This window comes from Larus michahellis, chromosome 10 (assembly GCF_964199755.1).
Source record: "Larus michahellis chromosome 10, bLarMic1.1, whole genome shotgun sequence".
Classification (NCBI taxonomy): domain Eukaryota; kingdom Metazoa; phylum Chordata; class Aves; order Charadriiformes; family Laridae; genus Larus; species Larus michahellis.
The window spans coordinates 4,835,516-4,860,783 of NC_133905.1; the positions used below are offsets into that span (position 1 = coordinate 4,835,516).

At 42.4% G+C, this 25,268-nt stretch overlaps 1 protein-coding gene across 3 annotated transcripts in view; it reads right to left on the bottom strand.

Moving 5' to 3' along the window:
- Positions 1–4,520: 4,520 nt before the first annotated feature.
- The window catches only part of UROC1 (urocanate hydratase 1), a 46,121-nt gene continuing 25,373 nt past the window's right edge, over positions 4,521–25,268 (bottom strand). For 2 of the 3 annotated variants that reach the window (XM_074603359.1, XM_074603360.1), the window contains 9 exons: positions 24,767–24,864; positions 24,438–24,510; positions 22,909–23,030; positions 18,243–18,313; positions 17,188–17,286; positions 15,373–15,472; positions 12,429–12,510; positions 7,055–7,154; positions 4,521–4,964 (listed from right to left, as the gene is read on the bottom strand). In XM_074603359.1, coding sequence (XP_074459460.1) covers positions 4,824–4,964; positions 7,055–7,154; positions 12,429–12,510; positions 15,373–15,472; positions 17,188–17,286; positions 18,243–18,313; positions 22,909–23,030; positions 24,438–24,510; positions 24,767–24,864 — 886 coding nt within the window. In that variant the 3' untranslated portion in view covers positions 4,521–4,823. Of the gene's footprint in view, positions 4,965–7,054; positions 7,155–11,363; positions 11,554–12,428; positions 12,511–15,372; positions 15,473–17,187; positions 17,287–18,242; positions 18,314–22,908; positions 23,031–24,437; positions 24,511–24,766; positions 24,865–25,268 lie in introns of those variants that run through there. The other variant, XR_012589412.1, reaches the window with a different exon arrangement.

Genomic DNA, 25,268 nt, shown 5'->3' on the forward strand with positions numbered 1-25,268 from the left:
GGAGTCCTCGGCACAAGAGGGACATGGACCTGTTGGAGCTGGTCCAGAGAGGCCACGAAGATGATCCGAGGGCTGGAGCAGCTCTGCTGTAAATACAGGCTGAGAGAGTTGGGGTTGTTCAGCCCGGAGAAGAGAAGGCTCCGGGGAGACCTTATTGTGGCCTTCCAGTACTTAAAGGGGCTCCAGGAAAGCTGGGGAGGGACTCTTTATCAGGGACTGTAGCTATAGGACAAGGGGTAACAGCTTTAAAGTGAAAGAGGGGAGATTTAGATTGGATATCAGGAAGAAATTTTTCACTCTGAGGGTGGTGAGCCCCTGGCCCAGGTTGCCCAGAGAAGCTGTGGCTGCCCCATCCCTGGAGGGGTTCAAGGCCAGGCTGGACGGGGCTTGGAGCAACCTGGGCTGGTGGGAGGTGTCCCTGCCCAGGGCAGGGGGTGGAACGAGATGATCTTTAGGGTCCCTTCCAACTCCAGCCATTCTGTGATTCTATAATTATTCCTGTATCTATCTATTCCTGTTAATAGCCAGGAAGAAGCTGTGCCAGAGCAGAGCAATTCTAAGCTCACAGCCACATTTGGAGAGTTGCAAGAGGTAAATACTTTTACTAAAATATCCTGTGCACCTTCAGTGGAAATACAAAAAACAGCGTTTTGAACCAGCCTTGAGTGATCCAGGTTTTCTGTTCAAAGTGTGGCCGTGCCACTGCATCACCCGAGACAGCCCGACTCGCAGAGGGTGTGGACCCGAGTGAGAGGGGGCGATGAGGAGTGCTGCACAGAGGGGTGCAGGCTGCAGAGGAGGGAGGGGAAAAAGGATAAACACAGACAAAAAGAGACTGAGGGTAGGAAAGAGGCTCTAAAAAGCCATACTGTTACTGAAGTCAGTTGAGCCAATGCAAAAAAAATAATAAAATCCTACCAAGTCAACTAATGCATCAAAGCTTTTTCATTTTTTCATTCTCAGCCAAAGCTTTCTTTGGGAGAATGTTCACCTGCCTCCTGGCTCTGCCATACTTCAGGAAAAGGGAAAATTGTCCCGTATTTGATATGGAAATGACACCAGTTCCCTCCTGGTGTGGAACTGACGAGCAGTCCCAGCAGATGGTGCTGTGATCCTTCCACTGGGCAAATTGTTTCTCCTTTCCGCTGAGCAATGTAGCACCACCTCTGCAACAGCAAGGATGGGAAACTGCTGGGCAGGCACCCTCAGCTCCAGGGAAGCTGGTACTCCTTGCCGTAGAGCTGTAGGTACACCCAGAGCTCCACTGTGCAACTTCACAGCCACCTGTCTGAAGTCTCTGGGTGCTTGAGCTCAGCCTCCCCTGAAATCCCCCTCACCCCGCTGCAGACTGTCACTGGATGTGGGTCATTCCTGTTCTTGGCTGCCCCTAGCCATCCTGATCTCTCTGTGGAGGTCTTTGCAGTACCTTCTTTTATGTTCCTAGGGAAAGAAAGGTCTGCCCGGCAGCTTATTGCTTAAGACATAGGTACATCCCTGATTGAAGGATGTCAAACCTGAAGGAGAAAAGGAAAAAAAATAATAAAAAAACCAAAACCAAGCCACAAATCCCTTATGTTTCCAACAGCCTGGAGAGATTCAACAAGTCCCTAACAGGAGAGCTAACAGTCTCTCATGTCACAAGCTTTATACCTTTAAAAACCACTGTAGTTACAGACGTATGAGTATCCTGCATGAATTATCCTTTGTCACCAAGCTCTTGCCTCTATCTGCAATCAGGAACAAGCTTTTTGGGACAAGTGCATTTTGAGGAAGGCATTGAGGTACTAGGATTCATAGGAAGGATGCTTCAGCCTGTGACAAGCTTGAGATTTTACTACAGAAATTCACTACCTCTGTATCCACTGCCTGGATCTGATGCGATGCCTACAGATGTATGGCTTGAAGACTGCTCTCCCTGTATTGGGTTTGTCCAGCAGTGAGGTCAGCTACCTATAAACGACATCAGCATCCCCACTGAACAATAGCACGTTCACAGTTCCAGCTTCTCTGCAAACGAATAGAGAACAGATGAAATGAGGCTCAGCAGAGCTCAGAAAGGGAATCTTCACACCGGTGCTGGAAACCACCTGCTATTTCATCCCAGGCAATAACGGGCTACTGTTCCCCTGTGCCCTCACAAAGGTATTATAAACCTCAGTTCGCATTTGTCAAGTGCTTGAGATCTGCAGTTGAAAGACCAAAGTAGACTTAAATGTATACATTAAATGCAACTATATGCTTCATAATTAGAATAAACAACAGTGAGTTGTTTATGAATATGACCGGCTGCTCATCAGTTCACTGCTTTTCTGTAACCCATTTTGCCTTACTCATGCTACGTAGTTAATAGACAATATTATAAACTTTATAGACAAAATTATAATCCTTATAATCAGAACTTCAACTAGTATCTCTTGAATTGTGCTCATAAATTCTGGTTCTGTGGCTCTCTACAAGTAGTACGGAGTTATAAACTCCCAGGGACATGAGTGGCATTCAACACAGGTGTACTTGCAAGGTTCTGCCTTCTGCTCAGTAAAGTTGTAAGGATGAAAACAAAGTTCCTTTTTTGTCCGGGCTGTAAAGGTTGAGCACACTGGCAGGTACTGCAGTACTAAAAAAATGTAAAGGCAAATAGTTAATAAATACTGCTTCAACATTTTGTCTTTGGTGGATTTTCAACTTGGAATTAAGATGAATCTATGGAGCAGCTCTACATTCCATCGGACAGAAAAGCCAGTGTATCTTCTTGTTGTTCCTCACAACAAAGCAGTACCCTGGTGCTTTTGGGCTATGACAACTGGAGTTGTTTTGTACAATACCAAGATACTAACTTTGGACCCAGTGCAGTGTGGTTAATAATCGGTAATGCATAACATATGTCAAAGCAAGAGCTGTCAAATCTGGCTGACAACTACTCACATCTCAATCGTGTAACTTGGCAATGCGGGCGTTTTTTCCGTAATATAAAGTGATTCCGATCAACTGCAGATCGCACTTCACAGAAGGTTCAGTTACAAGCAGATGCCAGGCTCTCGCTATTCATCTGGAGGCATGTACAGTACGTGAACAGAGTAAAGAACTGATTTGTGATTCGAAAGAAATGGTTTCCTTTACTTGGCACCAGAGGCAATACAGAGTTGCAGAGTGTGCTCACTGGGCAAGTACCACAGGGTCTAACGGTTGTATGGTTTCTCGAGACCCCACAGTGCTGAGGACCGCAGCTCATCACACCTCACCTGCAGCCCCCAACACATGTTTACCTGTGTAACCCCTTTCCCTTCCAAGGGGTAGTGGACACCGTGCCGAGGAGACTGAGTGACCGGCCAGGTCAAGCCCAGTAGCACGTGTGCACCGGGGCAGGGATTGCTGATGTCTGAATGAGGCCCACATGCAAGGGCCATGCTTAGCACGAGATGTGACAGCTAAGAAGAATAATTTTTGTACACGCGCATATAAAGATGTGGATGTAAAATCTGTTTCTGTAAATATACACACGCATGTATCTGTCAATACGTATGTGGGTAGGGGGTTCAAAGGAAGCCTCAGCTTTTGGTTCAGTGTCACAGCTGATTAGAACAAAATACTTTAATGAGTTACTCTTAACACAAGAGTAGGTTCAGATGCAAAATACAAGGTTTCTTTCAGTTGCATTTAGGCACACTGGGTTGTGTGCCTTCCTAACTCTTCCCAGGAAGAAGGAGGGAGACCAAAAAGACCTTTCTATCTCTATTTTACTTTACAATCACCTTCTGCGTGCAGGAAGCCCACACCGTCCTGTCTTTGGAACTTTAGTTTGTTTCACATCAGCTGTGTCTTATTTCACAAGGAAAGTCTACATGATCATTTTGTTATAGTGCTTTATTAATTGCACCACTCACATCCAAAGAGGTGAGTAGCCCATGTTTTTTCATTGAAAAGCAGCAGCCAGCACTAAGGATGTAGCTTTTCTGGAGGTTTACATCCATTTAGAAGCTGCTCAAGTGCAATGGGCTTCTACAGAAGAACAAACTCATCATTGTGAGGCAGCAAAGCACACACAACATCAGATTCAGCTGAATGGCACCATCTCAGACCGATCCAGAATTTGGCTCACATTAATTTATCATGAGTTGTTCCATATTTTCCTGGCCTTGCTGTAAAACGTTTGGAATTGCGCTAAGTACTTACTGCCCTCAGGCTTTTCCACCCACTTACATGCACTGCATTTTATTCCTGCCCATGCAGAAAATCTTGGATGAAAATTTCAGGGAAAAACACATGCAGGCTATCTGCTCTTAACCAGTTACAGCGTATCTGTCGCTTTTATGGCAATATAGAAAAGCTTGAGCCTAGCACATGTGATATCAGCACATCCTCCACCAGCTGAGCAATACGTTTGTTTACACACTCACATGTTTGGCTACTGGATTTCATGGCTCTTCGCTGACAGCAGCGGCCTCTGAATTAGAATGAAGACCGTATTTGATCAACCAGACCTAAGAGTCTCCTTAATTTATGAATTATAAGGAATAAGTGAATACATTAATTTTTTTTCCATTTAATTTTCAGGGACAAAATTCCAGTTCCTTTCCTTACAAGGAGTAGTTTCTTATTGCAAACACTGTTCCAAACATGTTAGTGAGAAGACTGTTCCTGACATCAGTGGACCTGTCACAGACAGATACGGGTTTGTGCCATTAACAAGTTAAAGGGGGGGAAAAAAGAACTCACATGGAAGAGACATTTGCAAGGCTTTTATCATTTGGCCAGAGAGCAAAATAGGATATCAAGAAAGCAACATCAAATGTATCTGCAAGGACAACATCGCACTAGGAATACCATTAACATTTCAGGGCTTGCTCCAAGATGTTCTCGTCCACCACCTTGTGAGGGAGAGTCACCTTCAGCGTGGCGTTCTCCTTCATTGCTTGGCAGATCGTTTCATAAGCGTAGTCATTGCCCGACCAGCAGCGTCTGGCGACCTGTCAGACCAGAAAATCAATGGGTGTAAAAATTCCGCATTTCTCTTGCCACATCCATCTTACACAATATTTGCGCAAACACTGGCACCCAATTTCATGACAATAAATCTTTCAACCCTCTGCCACTTTCTACTTTCCTGACTGATTTTGGCGGTCATTTTTGTAATACCTGCTTCATTTTTATGAGTAGTATTTGCATAGACTTGGTACATTTTCATGCAGAAGCATCACATTGGACAGATCATATTGGTAGAGCTAGGTACCTTATAAACTTTACAAAATTGTCTCACTGAAAATAATTGTGCACTCCATCCCAGCTCTGTAAAACTAGCACTTGCTTTAGGTAACAGTATCATTTAAGCAATCGATGCTTTTGTATTGGGATAAATATTTAAAAAGAAAAACGTCACCCAATGCATTTTCAAACTATGAAATCAAAGAGACAGATTCTCTGCTGGCACATAAGGATGAAACTCTATGAATAGCCAGGGAACTGGTAAACACCTCTTCCAACCGCAAAGCTCTGCATTTTGATCTGTGGACAAGCAAGATTCCCCAGATGAAAAAAAGGTAATATTTGGCACAAAGAAAAGAAGTCCTTCCCTCTATTCAGTGCCTTACAAGTCTCTATTATGAATTGCAAATCAGTGTCTGAAATATTGAGGCTCAAAAGCGTTCAAGAAAGAAAATACTTGGGTTCCAATTTAGCAAAATATTTAAGCATATGATTAATGTAAGCCTAACAAGCTCCCAGGACCAGAGCAATAACAGCTAGAAATGAGCTTTCAAGCTAACAACTCAGTTTCCCTGACACTCAACCTATGTTTTTTCCTGGCAGTATATTTTCAAGGGTAAACGCCAGTTTCTTTCAGTCTTGTATATAATATGGGTAGCATTCTCAGATTGTCCTTTTTCAACAGGTATGTGGAGGAGCAGGTCTCTTGCTTGCTCAGAGCAGCAAAAGATTTATTGGGCTTTTAATAGTCTGTCTCTGATACACGGTGCATGTTAAGGGTTTGTCTTCACTACTCTAATCTACAAATTAATATAGTTGTCTTCCTTCTTCTTCCTTAATAATTTACTAATGTGTTGTTTCAGGTCTAGGACAGAGAATACGTGCAAATTGTTCCTCCTCCTCTCCTACCCCTTGCCATGCCAGGTCTTATGGGGAGGAAAAAAAAACGTTTAGGTCTAAAACAAGAAGGAATTCTGCAATTCTTGTGAGAAGTAAAACACAACAGATCATGTCAGCATTGGCGAGCAGCTCCCTCAATACATCAGGTCCTTGTGAGGTTTTGTGACTGAAAAGCAACAGGTTTTGTCCTTTAATTGGACTACACATTACTATGTCCTGCTGATTAGGTTCCCTTCAAGTATTGAATCAAAACCTCTCTGCCACTTCAAAGATGGGATCCTAGTCTTAAATCTAGTCCTGAACAGGATCTATCTGGACGCTAATGGAATGCAAAAGCTCTAATGGTAGCAAGGGCTGGATGAGCTGGCAGTTAAATGACGAACCTTTCAAGATGCCTAGAGCTCGAAGTTAGGAATAGACGAAACTAAAATTCATATAGTTGTCGACTGTATTACATAGGCAAACAACAATGTCAACATGTCTAACAAAATTATCATAAGCATTCTTGCCTTTCTGCTTAAAAAAGATAACAAAACGCACACTGATATATGTGGAAACTATTGGGCTCCAATATATTGTAAAGTCAGAAGGGGTAGTTCTGACACTTTACGGTGAGTTCCTTACCCAAAAATTATTTAGCCTTTCTAATTGACTTAAAGTCCTTTGAAGTTGGAGAAAAAAAAAAACACCAGACAACCAAACAAAACAACTTGTTGGCTTTAGTGGAATCAGGCTCATAACCACCCATATTCACAGCAGTGAACACAATGAGTCTCTCAGCCCATTAGGATTATTCCCGGGATACAAAAAGAGAGATCCCAAAAAATCCTGCCTGAGTGCTCATACTCCCATTCAGTTAAAATCAAAAGGAGCACTGGAACCTGAGTACCTAAATAAACATAGTCCCAGGGGCAGGAAGATACTAAAGTGAACATGTATAATGAGTTTTGCTTACTCCGTTGGAAACATCCCAGCTGAGCATCATCTTAGCCCGTTCTTCAGCCTCCGTGGACCCATCCAAAACCAGGCCAAATCCCCCATTCATCACTTCACCCCTGAAAAATATAAATGTGAGAGGATTAAATCAAAATAATTCAAACCAATCCTACAAAATTCACAGGAGTTAATTTGTTCGGTTGCACTGCAAGAAGAAGGATAAGAATCTAGAAACGGTGCTGAATAAGAAACTTTATCAGTGACCTTTTATACTCACAAAAAGAAAAAAAAGGGGGAAAAAAAAAAGGGAATCTAGGAGGGCAAAGGCCTAGTTTTCTGACCTGCAGCAAACCTACTGCACATTTCTTGTAATGCCCAGCTAGCAGTCAGTAACTGCTCCAAGCAGGAGTGGCAAAACTTAAGCTTGTGCTGCAGCCCCTGCAGACTGCATGCTGTACTGGCTCTAGAAACAAGCAAAGAAAGGTTAGTGCTGCTGATGGGCTGCAGAGTTACCTCTCTCAGGGTATTTTTAAAGGTTAAGCTGCTCACGTTTGCTACACTAGAGCCTGCCATATAGACAGGATCACAAGGAGGACTGTGTACTTATTGAAGCAGACAGATGGATCTATTTATATTCTCTCAGGACAAATGAGAGAGCATAAGTATTTTATTAAAAAAGCGTTAACCACCACTTAATGCACATCTGCCTCGATCATTTCAAAAACAGTCATTCATTTTGTATGAGATCCATAGCTGTTTAAAGACATCGGTGCCAACTTCTCGGGAAGCAGACATACTGGCAGAAGAAGAACAGAAATACGTTAAAACGAACAGATTATACTTGGGAGAAATACCAGTCTGGTTTTAAAAGGACAGGGAAAACACGTAGAGCAAAACATCTTGTCTGACTTCAGAGTCTGGCCTGCGCAAGTTCTTGTTTCACTGCATATGGTGAATAGCGGTGAATGCAGTTGGATAATGATCTGTTGCTGTAAATCTATGAGAGTTCTGGCATTATAACTCGGCATCAGCAATACCTGAGGGACGGGGCATATCACACAACACCACACGGTGTGAGAGGCTACTAATGGAGAACCCTGGAGGCAGGATTTTGTCCTCTGTGATTTATAGCTAGTATGATGAATAAGTTTACAAAATTTACATAGAATAACATCAGACATATCCCTGAACCAGACAGGAGTTAGGTGTCTTCTTGTCCAGGAAGGAATCATTTCTTACTATGTATTTTCCAGCAGTAACTTGAGCTTCTCAGGAAATGGAGGCATGAGGCTACATTGGAGCCTCACAGACCTGGGATCTACTTCCTGAAACTGGAACTCCCATTTTCCTGTTTTCAGTGTAATATTGTTACTTATGTGATGTCAATTCCCTTTCACTAGTTGTATACGTTACTTGTGTGCTAAGTAGGGCCCTATCGCGTAGCTGAGCAAGGAACTTAGAGCTGCAGATCTCGCCATCACGGTGCCATTCTGTGAATTCCCTCCACTTCACCGTTATTGGGTTTATCACTATTACAAACACATTTTCTATTGGAAGGCACAGTTTTCTTGAAACTGACAGTTCTCAGAGCAGAATGTCAGTGAATGAATCAGTTTCTCATCTTTAACAGGAACCTTTGAAACAAAATCATGTTTTCAATTGAGATGTTTGAATGTTGCAAGCTCTGACTCTTCAAAATAAAATGTTTCTTTTTGATTGACACTGTCAATGCTTTTCAACCTGAAATTTTACTCCCAGGATCTTTTTACTGTGTGAAATCTTTCTTTAGTTCTGCTCTTCGTCTCACTTTAGGATGAAAATAAACATCCAAACATCTGCATTTCTTGCAAATTCTACTTTTTGAATAGCTCATATTGTTACTGTTTTCTCCAAAAGAGGGGACCAGGCTGGATGACAACATCACAAATGTAAATATACCAAGACAAGGGCCAGTTACCGCACCATCCTCTGCTGCTTCTGTGTACAGAGACCAAATGAACGCTATCCTCTACTGCCAGAGTACCAAGCTAGAGTACTCGTAGAATGTCAGTGATGCCATTGCGATGTAATTGGGATCACCGTGTGAGCACACCTCGAGACAGCCTATTGGCAATATCAGAAAATAAGAAAATCAGACCTCTGGACCAGTGCTTTATAAAGATATTCCGCATGGGAAGATGATATTTTTTCAGGAGCAGAGATCCCCTCTGTGCACAGAATCCCAAAGAGCATCCTTTGAAGCTGAGGCATGAACAGTGAGTGTCTGATCTCGCTTGCAGTCCATAAATTCAGAGCCTCTTCATTGATTTCCATGGAGTTACTCCAGTGTAAATCAGAATCACGCATCAGAATCTGTCCTACTGTCTAAAAATCACTCATAAATTAAATGCCAATGTTTGTTAGCATGGATTTTCTAGCAAAACCTCTCACTTTTAAAGGGGAACTCTCCGCCTTCATTAGCATTGAGTCACATTTTCAGGTAATTAAAGAAACATGTGGCATTTTGACCTAAGCTACCTCCTATAATTTCCAGATGTCTCCTCCTAAGCTGATCAAAGAAAACAAGGCCTCTCTCACAATCAAGATGTCACACTATCAACAGTGCAGTTTGATTCTTAAATTGCTTCTGCCTTTTTGTTACTACAGGTTACTCAGGCTCTGTGCTAATATACATTCTCCTGCAAATAAACAGGCAGCAAGAATGAATAACATTCATTTGCTCTAATTATAGTCAAGACTATGTTAATCTTAAGTCTCTCAAACAGCACATGTGATGCAGATTCCAGCTAAATAAATATTAATCCCGCTTTTTCTGTTTGTCCCACAAGGCTATAGCACAGGAAAATGATAACAGGTAAAAGGCACTTCTGTAGTCTTGTGGGAAGACACGGCAGATGTGCCAGCAGTTCCAGGCAAGCCCAGCCTCTGCAGGGAGGGCTGGCAGCTGAACGCAGCGCAGTTGCCATTTCTGAACTCCCTGAAGAGAAACTTGCCAATGACAACTTGATTTCTCTCTAATCACATGCGTATTTGTTTATAAATATAAATATATGAGCTTCCGCGTCCAATTTCACATTTCCAAATCAGCTGATGACAAGAAGATTTTGTCAGGCACATGGAGATTTCTTTATGGCAAAGTCAGATGGACTTTTGGCTCTCCAGAGAAAAAGAAAAACAGGGTCCTAAAACCTAAAGGCATCTGTCTCTTCCAGGCAAAGACAGTGATTTGTTATGGTTGGGGGTTGGTTTTGCTTCTTTTACCAGCTTTAAATTATTCCTCTCTTTAGAAGGCAAGGGGTGCATGCGTTAACTAGCCAGGGTGGTGCCACAAGTAGTTAAGTGGAGCAGAACCACCTGCTGTGCCATGGCTTTCGGGGGCTCTCCAGACCACAGCATCTAATGACACAACATTGTGACCACGCCGGAGTCCCAGCATGGTGGCTGATTAAGGCTTGTGCAGAGACAGGCCTAATTTTCAGGCTCTGCATTCTTCACTGAAGCACAGTAATTCAATCACAGAGGGCTACGGCTGCTCCCAAGAACAAGGTGAGCAGATACGGTGCCACAATGACAAGTCACTAAGCAGCCATAGGAAATGTCAAAAAAGGATAACCAAACCCTGTTTTTCCATTGATATTTTGATTTCAGAGAATAGCCACATGCTAATTTTCTGACCCATTCCATAAATGACAACATCTCTGCTCTGCCTTGGGGAAGAGCTTCTTTCTAATGATGTAACTCCACTTAAGAAACAACTAAAACAATACAACCGAAATTGCAGCGTGGTCAGTGCCAGTCTTCCAGAAGGAAGGGCAGTCTCACCATTCAGTCAATCTCTCTTTGAATTGCTCAGAGAGACAGAAATGAGCAGGAGGGATTGGCCTTACAGAGGCCAGAGAGACAGGGAATATGATCTTTTGTATCCTTTGAATTAAGCATCATCAATGCACAGCACATTCATGGCAGAAGCAATTATTTTACTAATTGTAATAATTATAATTACCATAAAAATATTCCAAATGTTTTGCACAACAGGTATTCGAAAGTGATTTTCTTTGCTTGTATTTCATAAGCAGATATTTTAAGGTGTTAAACTCAGATAAGGCCATTCGGACAGATGTAGTCTGCTGCTAGCTCTGGAGCCAGATGTCCAGAGTAAGCAGATATTCTTGTATGTATTTTCCATTCAGAATTACGGAATTTGTGAATAAAATCCTGGCCATGGTGGTTGTTATCGCTGAAATCAGTAAAGTCAGATTTTCACTCCATGCGTCTAAGCCCTCAAAAAGCTTTTTTTTATCCCACTGTTTGATTTTGCTCTTACATACCTTCTATTCAGTAGTTACTTCACTGAAATCAAAGGAGTTAAAGTACAGGAGAGGGAATTCTCCATCTGACTTGAGGGATATTTTCTAGATCCAGTTCATCCAGATGAGTAATAATTAAGTATCATCATGTGTCTCTGAGGATAACATCGCTACAAGTTCTTTGGCTTGCGGTTGTTGGCATATTCCAGAGCTGGATGGAATGGAGAAGTGGGAGGATTCACTACAGTATTTAATAGAGGGTTGTGCCCCTTTTGACTGGCGACACCACAAAATGAGGATAGGACTGCAAATGGGAGAGACTTTGCTGGACTGTGCTGGAAAGGACAAACCAGAACGGAAGACTGCAGTGTGGCCAGGCTCTCCTTTTCCCTACACCTCTGCCAGTCCGGAGTGGCATAGGAAGGAGATCGTTTTCCCTCTCCACACATGACATTTCTTTCATCCTGCATCTCATTTTAGGCATTGCTTTTAGTTGTGCATCTTACGTGAAGGAGGCGTTTAATCCAGTCCTTGCTTGGCTGTGGTATTTTACCCTTCCAGGCACGAGCAAGGGGAGAAAGAAGACGGGGGGGTTTGCTGACACCTGGGCTGCTTTGTATCAATAACCCCTCGTGGCACTTTAGCACATGGGCGTTTATATTGGGGTCCTAAGGTCACGGATTTAAATACAGCTTAAGGGGAAACCTAAACATAATCCATCCACTAACACTCTGGCCGTGGATGTGTGAAGGCAACTTTGGAAGCTGGATCTGTTCAGAAAGACCAAGGCAGACTGTCCTTGTTTGGCAAATGAAGTTCTCCAAACTGTGGCCAATGTCCAAAACACTTTTTCTAGACATATGGGCATTAATTACAAAAGCCTCATACAACACCACACTTTACCTTATTGTACATCCTTTCAGCCGTTGTCTCCAAACCCATCCTTCCCGTGATCATGGTATTGTACCACTCCAGTAATACAGACATCTTTTCTGCAATTCCCCTCCTGCCCCTCCTCCCCACTACACACACAGCAGCGGTAACAGGATTGAGAGGCCAGCTTTAGAAACGTAAATAAGCTCTTACCAGCCAACTCCACCACCATTGTGCAATGCGACCCAGGTGGCTCCTCTGAACGCATCTCCTACAAAATTTTGTACCGCCATATCTAGGAGGAGAAGAAAGGTGTTATGGCTCTGACATGCTGCATTCATTTTTATGTCGTGGTGCCCACTCCTTCCACTGGCACTTTGATTATGGCTGTGTGAAGGCAGTGCTGGAGGCAGGGTTTACTCACAGCTTCTCTCACAGATATACAGTGAGCATCTCATTCTTGGGAGGAACAGGCAAGAGAGGTTTTCCTCCCACCCTTTGCCCCTACACTGCAAATGCCAGTTTCACGCTGTGGATTGTGAGGACTCCGGTGCTTTCTGCGTTTGTGATCCAATTCAAGCAGTTGAAGAACCTAACCACTCCTCAGCTGGGAGATACCTCCTGAGGGTGGAGAGAGACACAATCCTTTCCTTGGGGATGCCTCAGTCATGGAAGAACAATCTGGACACATCCATGTGGAGGGTTTCAAAATCGGGGGGGGGGGACACACCTGGAAAACTACACACCTTGCAATTCTCAGAAGCCTGAAGTATTTTCAGATCAGACTGCAGGGTTAATTCAGCCCTCTGCGGAAAGCCAGTATAAAGCTAAGGTGCTGCATTTTGGGAACACAGTTGGGATGAAAGTGATATTTGGCCCCGATTCTCTGGACATGGGGGAATTTTACCCTGAACATGAATGGCTGAAATCACACAGGAGGTTTCTTTAGTTATTAAAAAAAAAAAAAAGAAGAAAAATAATTTAGCAGACAAATGTCATTTGACTGATGTCAAATGCATGATTTCCACTGAAATGTTCACTAGAATTTTGTACGTTCACTAGAATTTGTGCTAAAGGAGATACCCAGAGAGGTAGAAAGAGGTACACACAGAGGATAACAGGGTAAAACTTACTGAAAACATTTGTCCAGATTTAATTCAGGACAGATATAATAGATCATTTGCTGTGCTTTTAACAGCAAAAAATAAGAGACAAACATTAATATCCCCACCAGCCACATTTGCAGACCCACAGTTGTTTCACATCTAATGGAAAAATGAGTTTACTTGAGCACTTAATCTATGTTAAACCCTGTCAAAAGCCCCATTATGGCATCTTTCATCTGGCATTATGTCACTTTAATAACCCAATTATCATAATTACAGTGCTGTCAAGAGGGAATGGGAGAGATCAAAATCCCCATATTCTAAAAATGCACAGATTTCTTCTTCAGCCACTAATATGGTAAGAGCAGAGGTTGGACAAGAAGCATGGCAAGTGGACTAATGATGCAATAACGTGCTGCTCCTTGGCTTCGATAAAGGTCACAAACTGTGCAGATGTCTGTGCTGAAGTACACTTTGCCAAGCAGCGATGACCCATGTTTGCCAAGGATCGGGCTGAGGTACTCACTGCAAAACAAAATAAGGGAGGCAAACACCCTGGAAAATTACCGTGTGCTAGAGAGGAGCCAATTTCAACCGAACCGGCCCAAATATGGTGTTAAAAAAACAGGAAAGAAGGGAGAGGGGAAGACCTAAGATGTCCTTTTATTACCTCCAGAGGGTCATCTGGTAAAACAGGGTTAGGCCTGGTTTCAAAGACCAGTGAAATCAGTGGTCAACAGCTTTACATAAGCCCTTGGAGAAGGCAAATGGTTCATGTAAATCACAAAAGGCAAAGAAAAACACCTAACATGATGAGCAATGGGGTTTTAGCAAGCCTTATTTCTATTGCCCTCTTCTGAGGGCACTGCCTGGGGTTTCCTTACATTGCTAAGCCCTTTGGTGGAGACTTTGCTTTGGATTGCTCTTCTCTGCACAGCTGCGCCATTTTCTCACAGCTTGTCAGAACCAAACATTATTTGAGGCATCGATCCATCTGGCCTATTAGAACTAGCCAACGTACTCAAAAAGTGTTGAAGTGGGGCTGGTAGACACAGCTAAAAGCCTCATTTCATCAGGAAATCCAGTTAAGATAGCAGGGAACTTTCCTCCTTAAAATTGAGCCATTATGAATTCCCATAATGGAAGTAATTCAATATGCTCGGCTATCTCTATCATAATTTCTCCCTCTACAGCAGCTTGTCTCCTCCAGTCTCAAGCCACTTTGTGACTGTCAGTTCGTGACATGCGGAAACGCTACTGGGCAAAAGCTGTTATCATAATTTCCACTTTATGGATGGAAAATTGAGGAAGATTTAGGTTACAAATTGCTTAGTGCTTCACACATTTTTTCAGGTCTCCAATCTGATATTTCTTGGGTTTATTTTTCTAATATTTCACAAACTTAAAAGCAGAGTCTGGCTAGCTCAGGTCAGGTGTACAGAATTAAAGGCTCCTTTTGTACAGCAAACCTACATGATTTGCCCACAGTCACACTGTAAGTGAGCAACAAGGCTTGGAGTTTAATCCAGAACGCCTGACTTCCATTCTTATGCTTTTACTATCAAAGTATGTTCCTTTATGACCAGAAAAGTTCCTTTCAGAAACTCCAGACTGTCAGGCAATGAAATGAACACAGCTGTGAATCTTTTTGCTTTAAGCAAAATGCCATCATAGACCTGATTTTGATTTTGTGGATCCCAAGGAAATACAGCTGTAATTCTGCTCAGATCAGCTCCTTGAAATAGCGAGGTGCAAAATTAAAATCAAACAGAAGATACAGTCCTGAGATAGACTGCTCTCCATTTACATTCAGGTAAATCTGGTGCATCTTCATTGAATTTTCAGCATTGTTCTGGATCTCTCCTATTTAATTAGCTCCACATTCATGTCTGTATCACTATTAAATCCCACAAAGTTTCTCAGGAAGTCTGATTAATTGGGATTAAGGGGTTAAACAAAAACATTTTTAAGTGTTGCATAAAAACCCGATTTTTCTTTTAAAGCAATTTCCTGGTTTGCCCAGACAGACAAGCCTCAGCTGCTCTACTGACCTGCACAAAAGGCTGATCCATCGTAAATGTTTGACGTTTCTCTGTAAGGACTGTCGGTCCCACTCACATCATGGTGATCTCTGCTGAGGACGACTGGAGCCTGCAAAAAGCCAAGGACAAGAACATGGAATCATTCACGGACTGTCAATGCTACCAAGGATCATGACTTGCTGAATTCACGTCTGTCATTTCAAACCCCAGCTTTGTTCCTTCTCCTAAACCCCCTGAAACACATTCTCTGCCTGCTATTAATTATTATAAAACACTTGTTCACATACTGTTCATGAAAGCCACCATCCTTTCATAACTAAGAACAAGAGCTTGTTTTTATGCCAATGGCATCCTCAAAGGAGGGCAGGCAGAGGAGGGGAAGCAGTATGGCTATTTCACCTGAGCATTTCTTTGCTGAAATTTCAAAGACATTTCAGTGTGCAAAAATCTTCATTCAAAAATAGTTCTTATTTGCTGTTGAAAATGAAAACTAACAGTAAGAAATTTTACACTTGTTCATTATTTTGGAAGACTTCGAGACTGAAACTAAGTTAACAATGAAAATCAGTGATTTCACATAGCTCAAACGAGTCCTTTCTTGGTCTGGAATTTAGCTGACAATATGAATCTAGACCAGCTTGCAGGCCTTCATTAGCATTTGCCACGCACAGCGTTTACATGAGAGTAACTCATTCTTGGCGTGGTGCGGTCTGGAATTGGCTGGCTCTGGTTTATGCTGGCAGTGAATTAGAAAGTCATTGAAAATAGACAGGAGCACGCAGCTTGCGAGAGGGGAACGGAGATTTGCAGAAACGAAAAAAGAGGGACGCAACAAAGTCTAAAGGGCCTGGGAGTGTGACCTCGTCAGTCATAGCTCCACGGGAGTGCTCTGTCTGCTCAGGTTTATTTTGTGAGACTAGCTTGCAGTGACGTTCATTTTGAATCCCGAGAAGGTCAACAGCATTTGAAATATTTTAACAAACATTTTCTGAGTAACAAAAATCAGATCTTTTCTAGCTAGAATCCATTCTAAGTTTTACTTGAGTTTGCCGCTCTAAAAAGGGTAATTGTAATTCAGCTATAGAAGAGATGGAGATGAATGAGTGAACACATCTTGGTCTAATGCTGCAGTACACACAGCAAGTAATGGCTATATTTACTGAGTGGTACCTTCAGGATTTTGGTCCCCCAGGATGTCACATTGTACATCTACCTACAATACTCATGAAGAACTTAGAAAATCCCTATACAGTCTTGCCCACAGTATGTACTTTTACAGTGGGGTTTTATTCAGATGATCAAGATATTGCACACTAGATTGGCAGCATCAAGCCTAATGATTTCCTTCATTCACACACGCAACGCAAATGAAAATTGATTGCAGAGCTGGCTGTAGCCTTAATATGGGTGAACATGAGGGACAGAGGGCAAGAAGCACTGGGCAGTGGCACAGTCTCTTGTACACTGAATGTTTGGGGCGCTGCGGAGGAGTTACACTCCCTGTCCTGCGTTTTCAGCAAATCACAGCAGGATACATTGTGCTTTTAGATTCCCAAATAGAAAATAAGGTAGATTCCCAACCTGAAATAAAAGGTAGCATATTTCAGAGAGTTTCTAAACAGAGAGTTTCTATTATGTAGCGCAATACTGGTAACAGGCAGAGAGGAGGACTGAGCTCTAATTCATGCTAACAGAACACTGGTCCCATGTAAATGGCAGGCACTTCTCCTCTCACTGGTTGAAACTTTCTCCTTTCCCACCTGCCACGCCAGTCCCAGATACCAAACACAATTACCGGTCCATATCAAGACAAAAAAGACAAACCTTAATCCTTCCTTCGGAAATCGCTCGATTAATAGCCACAGCTATAGACACACGACCTCTCTGATCGGAATATAAGATTCTAGCTTGAGAGCCAACAACCTGGAAAATAAAAATGCCAGAGCGATGAGGTTCTCTGTGCAAGTGGCTTATCTTCAGGCCCCAGACAAACGGAGTCACAGGATTGACCCCTTCTGTAGGAGAAAGTGAAGATTATTTCTTCGTCAACATCCAGTTTCCAGAAAAAAAAGAAATTAAAGTCCCCCTTTGAACTGAGTTTTATCTCCCCTCACACAATCAGTGAGATTTATTTCTGTATTCAGCTGCTACTGTCCAATAAATCCCACTTTTTAAATCAGCCTGATTGGTAGGCTATAATCCCTCTATCAACAAATCCCTTATCAACAGCAGAGAAGCGGAGGTTTGGAGCTGGCGATGGTGGGCTGGAAGGGAAGAGAAATACAGAATGGCAAGGAATGGCAAAGAACATCTGTGCTGCACAGCTATGCTCCTCTCCAGCTTCTACCCCACAGACCAATCTGGCTTCCAGATGAGGAGAGCACATGTGAGCCCGGCAGTGTTACCGGTTATCTTCACAGCGAGAGCCTGCCCTAAAAGAAAAACAAAGGATGCTTCACTGGCATCCTGCTTCCCACAGTGCAAAAGGGCGGCAGTTCTTTGGCCTCATCACCTGGTCTAAAAACGGTCCTGGAAACTGCAGGCATGAAGAAGCTGGGCCAAAACAACGCCTAGAAGGACATTTTGAATAGTGCTCTGCATGAAAGGTAGCTACAAATGAGCTGTAGGGTGAATCATTGACTCCAGATATAAGACTGGAGTCAATGGATTATTCGAGCATTTCAAGATGAGGAAGAGAAGGGAAAGAACTACTTCAGCTCACCCTAAAACGCTGCTGTGGAGAGATGTTTAAGTTCTCAGCCCTGCGAGTTACAGACAGCGTTTTCAGTCACGCCCATTTCTGCTTTTCACTCCAGCATTCCCAAACTGCGTTCTGAACCAGGAGCAGTCACACGTGCTGAAGGAGGTTGTGCACTTACCAAGCTGTGCCTTCCAGCTTCCCGAATCCAGCGGATGTTGTCATGGTACTGCTGCTTCACAGATGTGCTCACTTGCAAGAGAAAGTAAGAAAAGAAAAGAGGTTTTGAAAATGAATGCAATATGCTCTAAATTTAATTTAATTCATCTGACAGCACTAGGAAGTCAAATTCTACTCTCAGATACAAGCATGCATATAGGAAATGATATATAGAGTCTTCTGTGCAGCTGATGCAGTAACTGGTACCATATATTTAGAGAAAGGTAGGAGATGTCACCCAGGAGACAGCTGGAACTCCCGTTCAGATTTTTCGCAAACTAAATTAAACCTCGAAATATGGGTTCATAGTTGGTCACCTGGCTTGATGCCTACTAAATGCCCGATCCCTTTCTGAGCATCTGCTAAATTAGTAGCTTTAGCAAACTCTGTGACAGTGGGTACTACAGTCCCGTCTTGCATCAGGTAGTAAATAATTCCTTTGAGTCAGCCAGCAGAAATTCTCAGAAGCAGCTGGCAATACATACTTGAGGCTGTTACACCAATGCTGGGATATAGATTTATAGCAGAGCAGTTGCTCTGTACTAAATGGCCCACGTGAATGTTTTTATCCCAAGACAACACTGAGGTCTCTTACTCTATGAACTGAGGCATGTTGCCTTGCGTTGCCACAGAGCACAAACTGCACAGGAAAACTATTTATGGAGTAGCTATTTTATGTGTAAAACCACCTTCCACCTTGTTTAGATATATATGTTGTTATTTAAGAAGAAAATTATATATAGTGGTTTTACGTTCTCCAGCTTCTCTTCTCATTTATGTCTATGCCATTCCACCTCAAAGAGCCAAACCTAAGAGGAGTTAAGAATAAAGACATTTGAAGTGAAAGACAAGAGAAATACGGCATGTATCTGTCAGATACATGGTGAGCTCAGTACAATCAGCTGCCTCCAAAGTCATGGCACCATCTGCAGCAAATGAGTAATAAAAGGAAGACGGGGTATGGAATGGGTCAGAAGCATTGTCTGTCTTAATTTTGGGGGCATTTACAGTTAGGCCTTTCCACGCAGGCTGCGTGTGAGCTCAGATGAGGTTGCAGAGGCTGAAGAAGTTACTGCCTGTAGGCTCTTTCTCTGGGGGCTAAGCTACATCACATTACCTTGTCCTGAGAGATACTGTCAGTGACCGGGGCCCAGCTGGCACGTGGCAGCATGCTACGCCACAGTGACTTGCTCATGCATCAGAGCTTCGAGTTATAATCATTCCTGCAGATGCCAAGATAGCATGTTCCCCATCACTTTCCAATTCTCACCCATTTTCAAGTCAAATTATAATGTACATACAACTTATGCTTGGAAGTCAGTCAAACTAGAGAAACTGCACACCGCTAACTTGAAGTGGTCCCTGGTAACTGAGAAGAGTGTTTAGACTACTGTCTTTCCACTAGGCAATATGTCAGCAGATATGCATGGTAAAACTAGAAAAAGGAAAGAGGAAAAGGCAAGGTACTCATATTTAACCCAGGCTAAACACATTGTTAAAAGGAAATGTAAAATATGCTCATTCCTGCAGGGACAGGCCTTCCACACAGAGACTTTTAATGGTCCTAAAAAGAGCTGTCAGTGCTTTAGGGGTTGGCTCCAAGTGATGGCTTCTAAACTCTGCAATGAAGATTAACATGTCAGCTCTTAACTTTGCAGGGAGTGAAAGATGAAACATCTGCTAGTGCTGTCCTAGTAGGATTGTGCCGCCATTTATAAGCTTTAAGGAATCTTCTAGAAGGTAATGGGTACTATTCACTTAGGTTCTTATAGATACCTAATGAGAGTTTATAGGAGTTACTCTAGAATACCAGAGAACGAGTTCCTTTCTGTCGCTTTTATAAGCTGTCTCAGAGAGTACTTACCATATTTTATACTTCACAGTGCACAGACTTAATAAGATCTTACTGTCTGTTAATTCTATAGAACATATCCAGAAGAGATGCCAGATGAGAATACTGGCTACAAGGACGTATCTCAACACAGCACATCTGTCCCTCCCAGCCAGCTCCAATAAACAGTCATATTCTGTGTCCCAAAGTGTGGTGTCTCCAAAGTTGGATTTCATCAGTTATCCCTGAAGAATCCTCCCTTTTATTTAGTCTTACTTTCTGCAGTTGAAAAATATCTCACAGCTCTTTCTAGAAAGACCTGTAGCTCCACGCATCTCATTTGCCTCAAACTGCTGCCTCCACCTCCCCACCCCAACAGGAATATGTTTTGAAGTCAGGCAAGCTACTCTGTTCCTTCTGGCATTTCATAGGCCTTTGTACTTATTTAGGGCTTAAAAGACAGTAGAAAGCATTCTGTACTCAGAGGAATAGTCCTCGTCAACACAGAGTTCAGCTCCCCTTGCTCTTGGGAGATCTGTATTGTTGTCATGCATCAGCTCAGCCTTCAAACTACCACAGAGGTCATAAATCCAAGTTACGCTCCAGTCATCAGTGCTGCATCTCTCCTGCAAAGGCTAACTTAGAAGCTTGGGCACCTTAGGAGTGGAAGCAGATAACAAAACTACACAGGACTTTTTCACAATTTGTGAGGTTTAAGTGCAAAAATTCATCTCCACAAAAGGAGAAGAATAGTTAAGATTGGACTCAAGACCAGGTCAAAAGTTTAGACTTGGAATGCAGCAGACTTGAGCTCGGTGGAGTTTTTACTCAGCCTTCATAACAGAGTTTGTTATAAAATTCAAAGGTAGATTCATACTTTAGATGTATATATGTGTGAGGATATCCAGACCCTGTATATATGTGTGAGGATATCCAGGTCCCATAGGAAGTGGACAGCAAGTGGAATACTGAAGAACATGAATCCATGAATGGCTGTTTATTTCCTGGCCAAATTCTGTTTTCATTTCTCTTTGAAGTCCTATTCCCATAGTCCTGCCAAAGACAACAGCAAATCCAATAATAGCTTTGCCTGAAGCCTTTTTTCACCTGTTGGGATTTTTCAAAAGTCATTTTTCCATTTAAATTAAGAATATAAATGCAAGAGTCCGATGCTTTTTGTTTGTGGAAGAGACCCTTCTCCCCAGCTTTACATTGCCATGTATATAAACACCCACATATCATTGTACACGCAGTAACTGATTCATTTCCTAGTCTTGCAATGCAAACCATCCAAAAGGCCATGCATCAGTCCAATCTTGAGAGAAGATGACTGGATATTGCAGTACACGGCAGAAAAATTACTGCAAACTTGAAGATAGATCCAGCAACTACGGGACTGAATTTCATCCTCCCTTAAATTAAGTCGATGGACCAGGTTTAAAAACGTGAAAGTTTCAATATGCATAGAACAGGGTAGGCACTTCTGGTCCGTTGCATTAAAAACAACTCATGCTCCTGTGCTGTTTCTTGAAGATGACTCCTAAGGAAAGTTTAGGAGACTAGACAGAACTAAGGACCTTGCAAGGGTCAGACCCACTCTATCAATAATTCAACTCTTGGGAGGAAGAGGAGGCTGGACACCAGCCTTACATTATAGGAAGACAACAGTAGCTTTGTTTCAAATGAGAGACATATCTGAATGTGGTATAACCTTTTCAGAAATACCACCCTAGATCCTTGCAATACTAACTGTTCCAGAACATCCAAAATTTTCACACTTCTATTCATATTTCAATGATGTCTTGCACAAAAGAAGCAAAAAATATTTCAATATTATCAGATAAAAACATTATGCTCTCCTCTACTTAAAATATGTTCTGGATTTTTGATCCATTTCCTTCTGATCCCTTCTTTGATTCTGAGAAGTGTAAAGCTCCACTCTCTGGAAATGGAAGAGCTGAGGACTTCAGTGCTAGGGGACGACAACACTTAAGTCTTTGAGTCTGATGTCCAGTTACTGTAAAAGTGGACAAAGGGAAAATAGTCGGGCCTTCCAGTGCAGCCTGGGAGATCAGGATTCATCTTTGCTGACACAAAATTAGCTTTGTCTCAGTTCCCATTCATAAGCAGGGGATAACAGTAATAGCCCACTTTCAGGGATAGGGAAGAGTGAATGGCAGTGTTAACTCCTAGATACTAGAGTAGCATACAGAGCCATGCAGGTATTCCAGATTGGTTCCACCAGCAAGCAGAAGCAGCTGTCAATTTATTAACAAATGACAAAAACGACAGACCTCAAAATTGTAATCACAAATAAATGACACTGGATGGAGCACCACACCCATGAAACCTGAGTTTCCTGCCACCAATCTGCTAGCTAGCCTCTCAAAAACCTCCCGAGATTCCCATGCCTCATTCCCCTGCGAGATGGGGCAAAGCAATTTGACTCCTTTAAAAAACTCTTGGAGACCTGTCGATGAAAGATAGTGTTTACCTTGAAGTGTCAAGGTGACAAATTGCAGGGAAATCTGTAGCAAACGAAAAGAAAGGCTCTTAGCCAAAATCACAACAATAGCTTTGGGATCAGTAACCTCTTTACATGGTGTTTTTACATTTTACATACTGGTTACACTCCTTACAGGAGTTTGGAGAACAGCAAGATTTCCTGCCCACATGGAACAGGCAAGAGACTGCTTTCTATGGTTTCAGCCAAAAGCTAACACGCATTTCACAAGTCTCAGTTTCCTTTTCTACCCAAAAGCACCCCCAGTGACGGGGCCATGGGATGGTGTCTTACCTCCCTGACGTATAGAGTCTTCCAGCACAGACATGGCAATTGAGTCAGTGGTAGCAAGATCTTGTGGGTCACCTGAGGTACAAACCCAGCGGAATGGCCCAAATCCCAGGGAAAAAATGTCCCTGGGAAGAAAACATGTTTCATTAAGAGATAGTTGAAATTCTTTCCTTATTTATCCTGGCTGCTAGCAGTGCTTTTCTTTCATTAGCTGGAGACGGAAGAATTTGAAACATTTTCAATGAACTAATCTAAACAGAAGCATCAAGGACCATTAATTGAGAAATTAAACAGTGCTGTTTCACACAGCCATTGACTGGTGTATAAGAATACAGTCAGGCTAGAATTCTGATAGAAACATTGGTCAGTTCAATCAAACAGATGCATCATCAGATGAATTGCAATTTTTCTTTTTTTTCCATTAAATACACTCTCCCTGCTTCCTGGTCTTTTTGTCCTTAACCCAGGCTAACTCTGAGTACACCTACACTATCAGACAAGCGTAGGTTCTGAACAAGTGCTTTAGTCCAGACTCATTTGCTGTCCACATTGCTTACACACAATAGTAAGGCGCGCTTCAGCTGAGTTCCAGAAGAAGAGATCTAATCTGGTTGGTGCCTTACCCTATGCTCAAGCTCTTATTCACATGGTACAGGCAAGTTAAGCGTGAGTCAGAGACAAAAGGTGTTATAAACCCAGACCCACAACAGATCTCCTGAGCTCAGCTTTTTCTACAAGCAGTATGCACAGCTTGGGTAGGAGGTAGTCACCAATGTGGGTAGAAGAGTGTCCTATTTCAGATGTGCTTTTAACTTCAATGTAGACATAGGCTTTGATGGTTTGGAGTTGAGCTCTACTGCTCTGAAGAGAGAAGCTCTTCATTTTTAGCACCTAGAAGTGAAGTTGCATGTATTTACAGTTCGAGGTTGTGACTTGGGCTATTCTCTTGAGTAGAACTGCTTAAGGAAAATTGATGCAACAAAAGAGAAAATGCTGCTATTCATGTAAAGGAGTGAAGAGTTTTGATTTGGCAATGTTTTAGCTTACTGTTCACGCATCTGTTGTCTGCTTTCATAAGACCTTTTAACTCTAAAAAGGATAAAGTTTTACACCGAATTATCAAGACATGCCATGCCTTTCAGGACAAAATATTATCAAAACCTCTGCTGTCAGAGTTTACTTATGTTAAACACATACAACACATCCCTCCAGGTCTGGCTCTTCTTTTCCCCTGTGCACAGGAAAATGCAAGTAGTAACCCTAAGGAAGCCAATAGAAAACATGAGCATGATGCTTACAGCCATCAGGTTATCTTCCTAAACCAAGCTGGGCATTACTCCAGAGTGGAAAAAAATACGAACAACTCTGGCGTAACACCTGTGAGCTCAATTTTCCTACTGCTGCTGTTGACTCCTTTTCATCATTTATAGTACGCAGCAAGATTTGCAACAAGTGGAATCTCTGTATTACTCTGCCCCTAAACACAGGGAGTCAAAGGCACCTGACTGCTTTATTCCAAACTCTCAACATACCCCATGATGTGCTGAACATAGGAAGGATATCGAAATTCTGTTTTATTGGCTCCTTTTTTCTCAACATCAGCACCTGTAAAAGAATTTTAATAGTCCGTGACTTGATGAAGAAAAACTATGTAAAATGTAAAAGCAGACTGCAACTGGGTTCCCATGAAGGCTCTGCCTCAGCCACATAGCAGTTCAGGGGTCTCAGAGAACGAGAGAAAGAGAGAGACTAAAGAGTTAACATAACGCAGCAGCCAACCCTATCCTACCAAAATATACAGCTGCGAAGACGCACGCAGAATTATCCTTGTTTCCATCTAACAACTCCAGGATCTACTCACCAGCCCTTTGAGCTTCCAAGAGAAAAGCATTGCCGTAATCCCAAAAAAACATGCCCTTATCAGCTAGTCTGTTAATAGCAGCCACTTGTCTCTTCAGACTGAAATAAAGAAGGAAAAAGTTATTTTTGAGATTGATAAAATATCAAAAAGAATAATATCATGAACTCACTAAAGGGAGTAGGGGAGACAGATGGAATGGAAAGACCCCATAGAAATTCAGACATAAACTCATAAGATATCAATTGAGATACTTTCAGTTTGTGTAGCACGTGTTATCTCCAAATCTTGAAGTGATTTACAGTCATTAAGGGAACTTCATTAATTAGCAGAGAGGGGTTGCGTCTTTCGGCAAAGAAATGCAGCCAGCTCTGAGGTTGGAAGGTAGTAACAGAAAACAGCCTACACAAAACTGCAAAATGGTTTAAGAAGTTCACAGAGAAAGTAAGCAGAGACAGAAAAACTGAAAAAGGCTAAACATCACTCTTCTAGCCTCTCCCTTGGC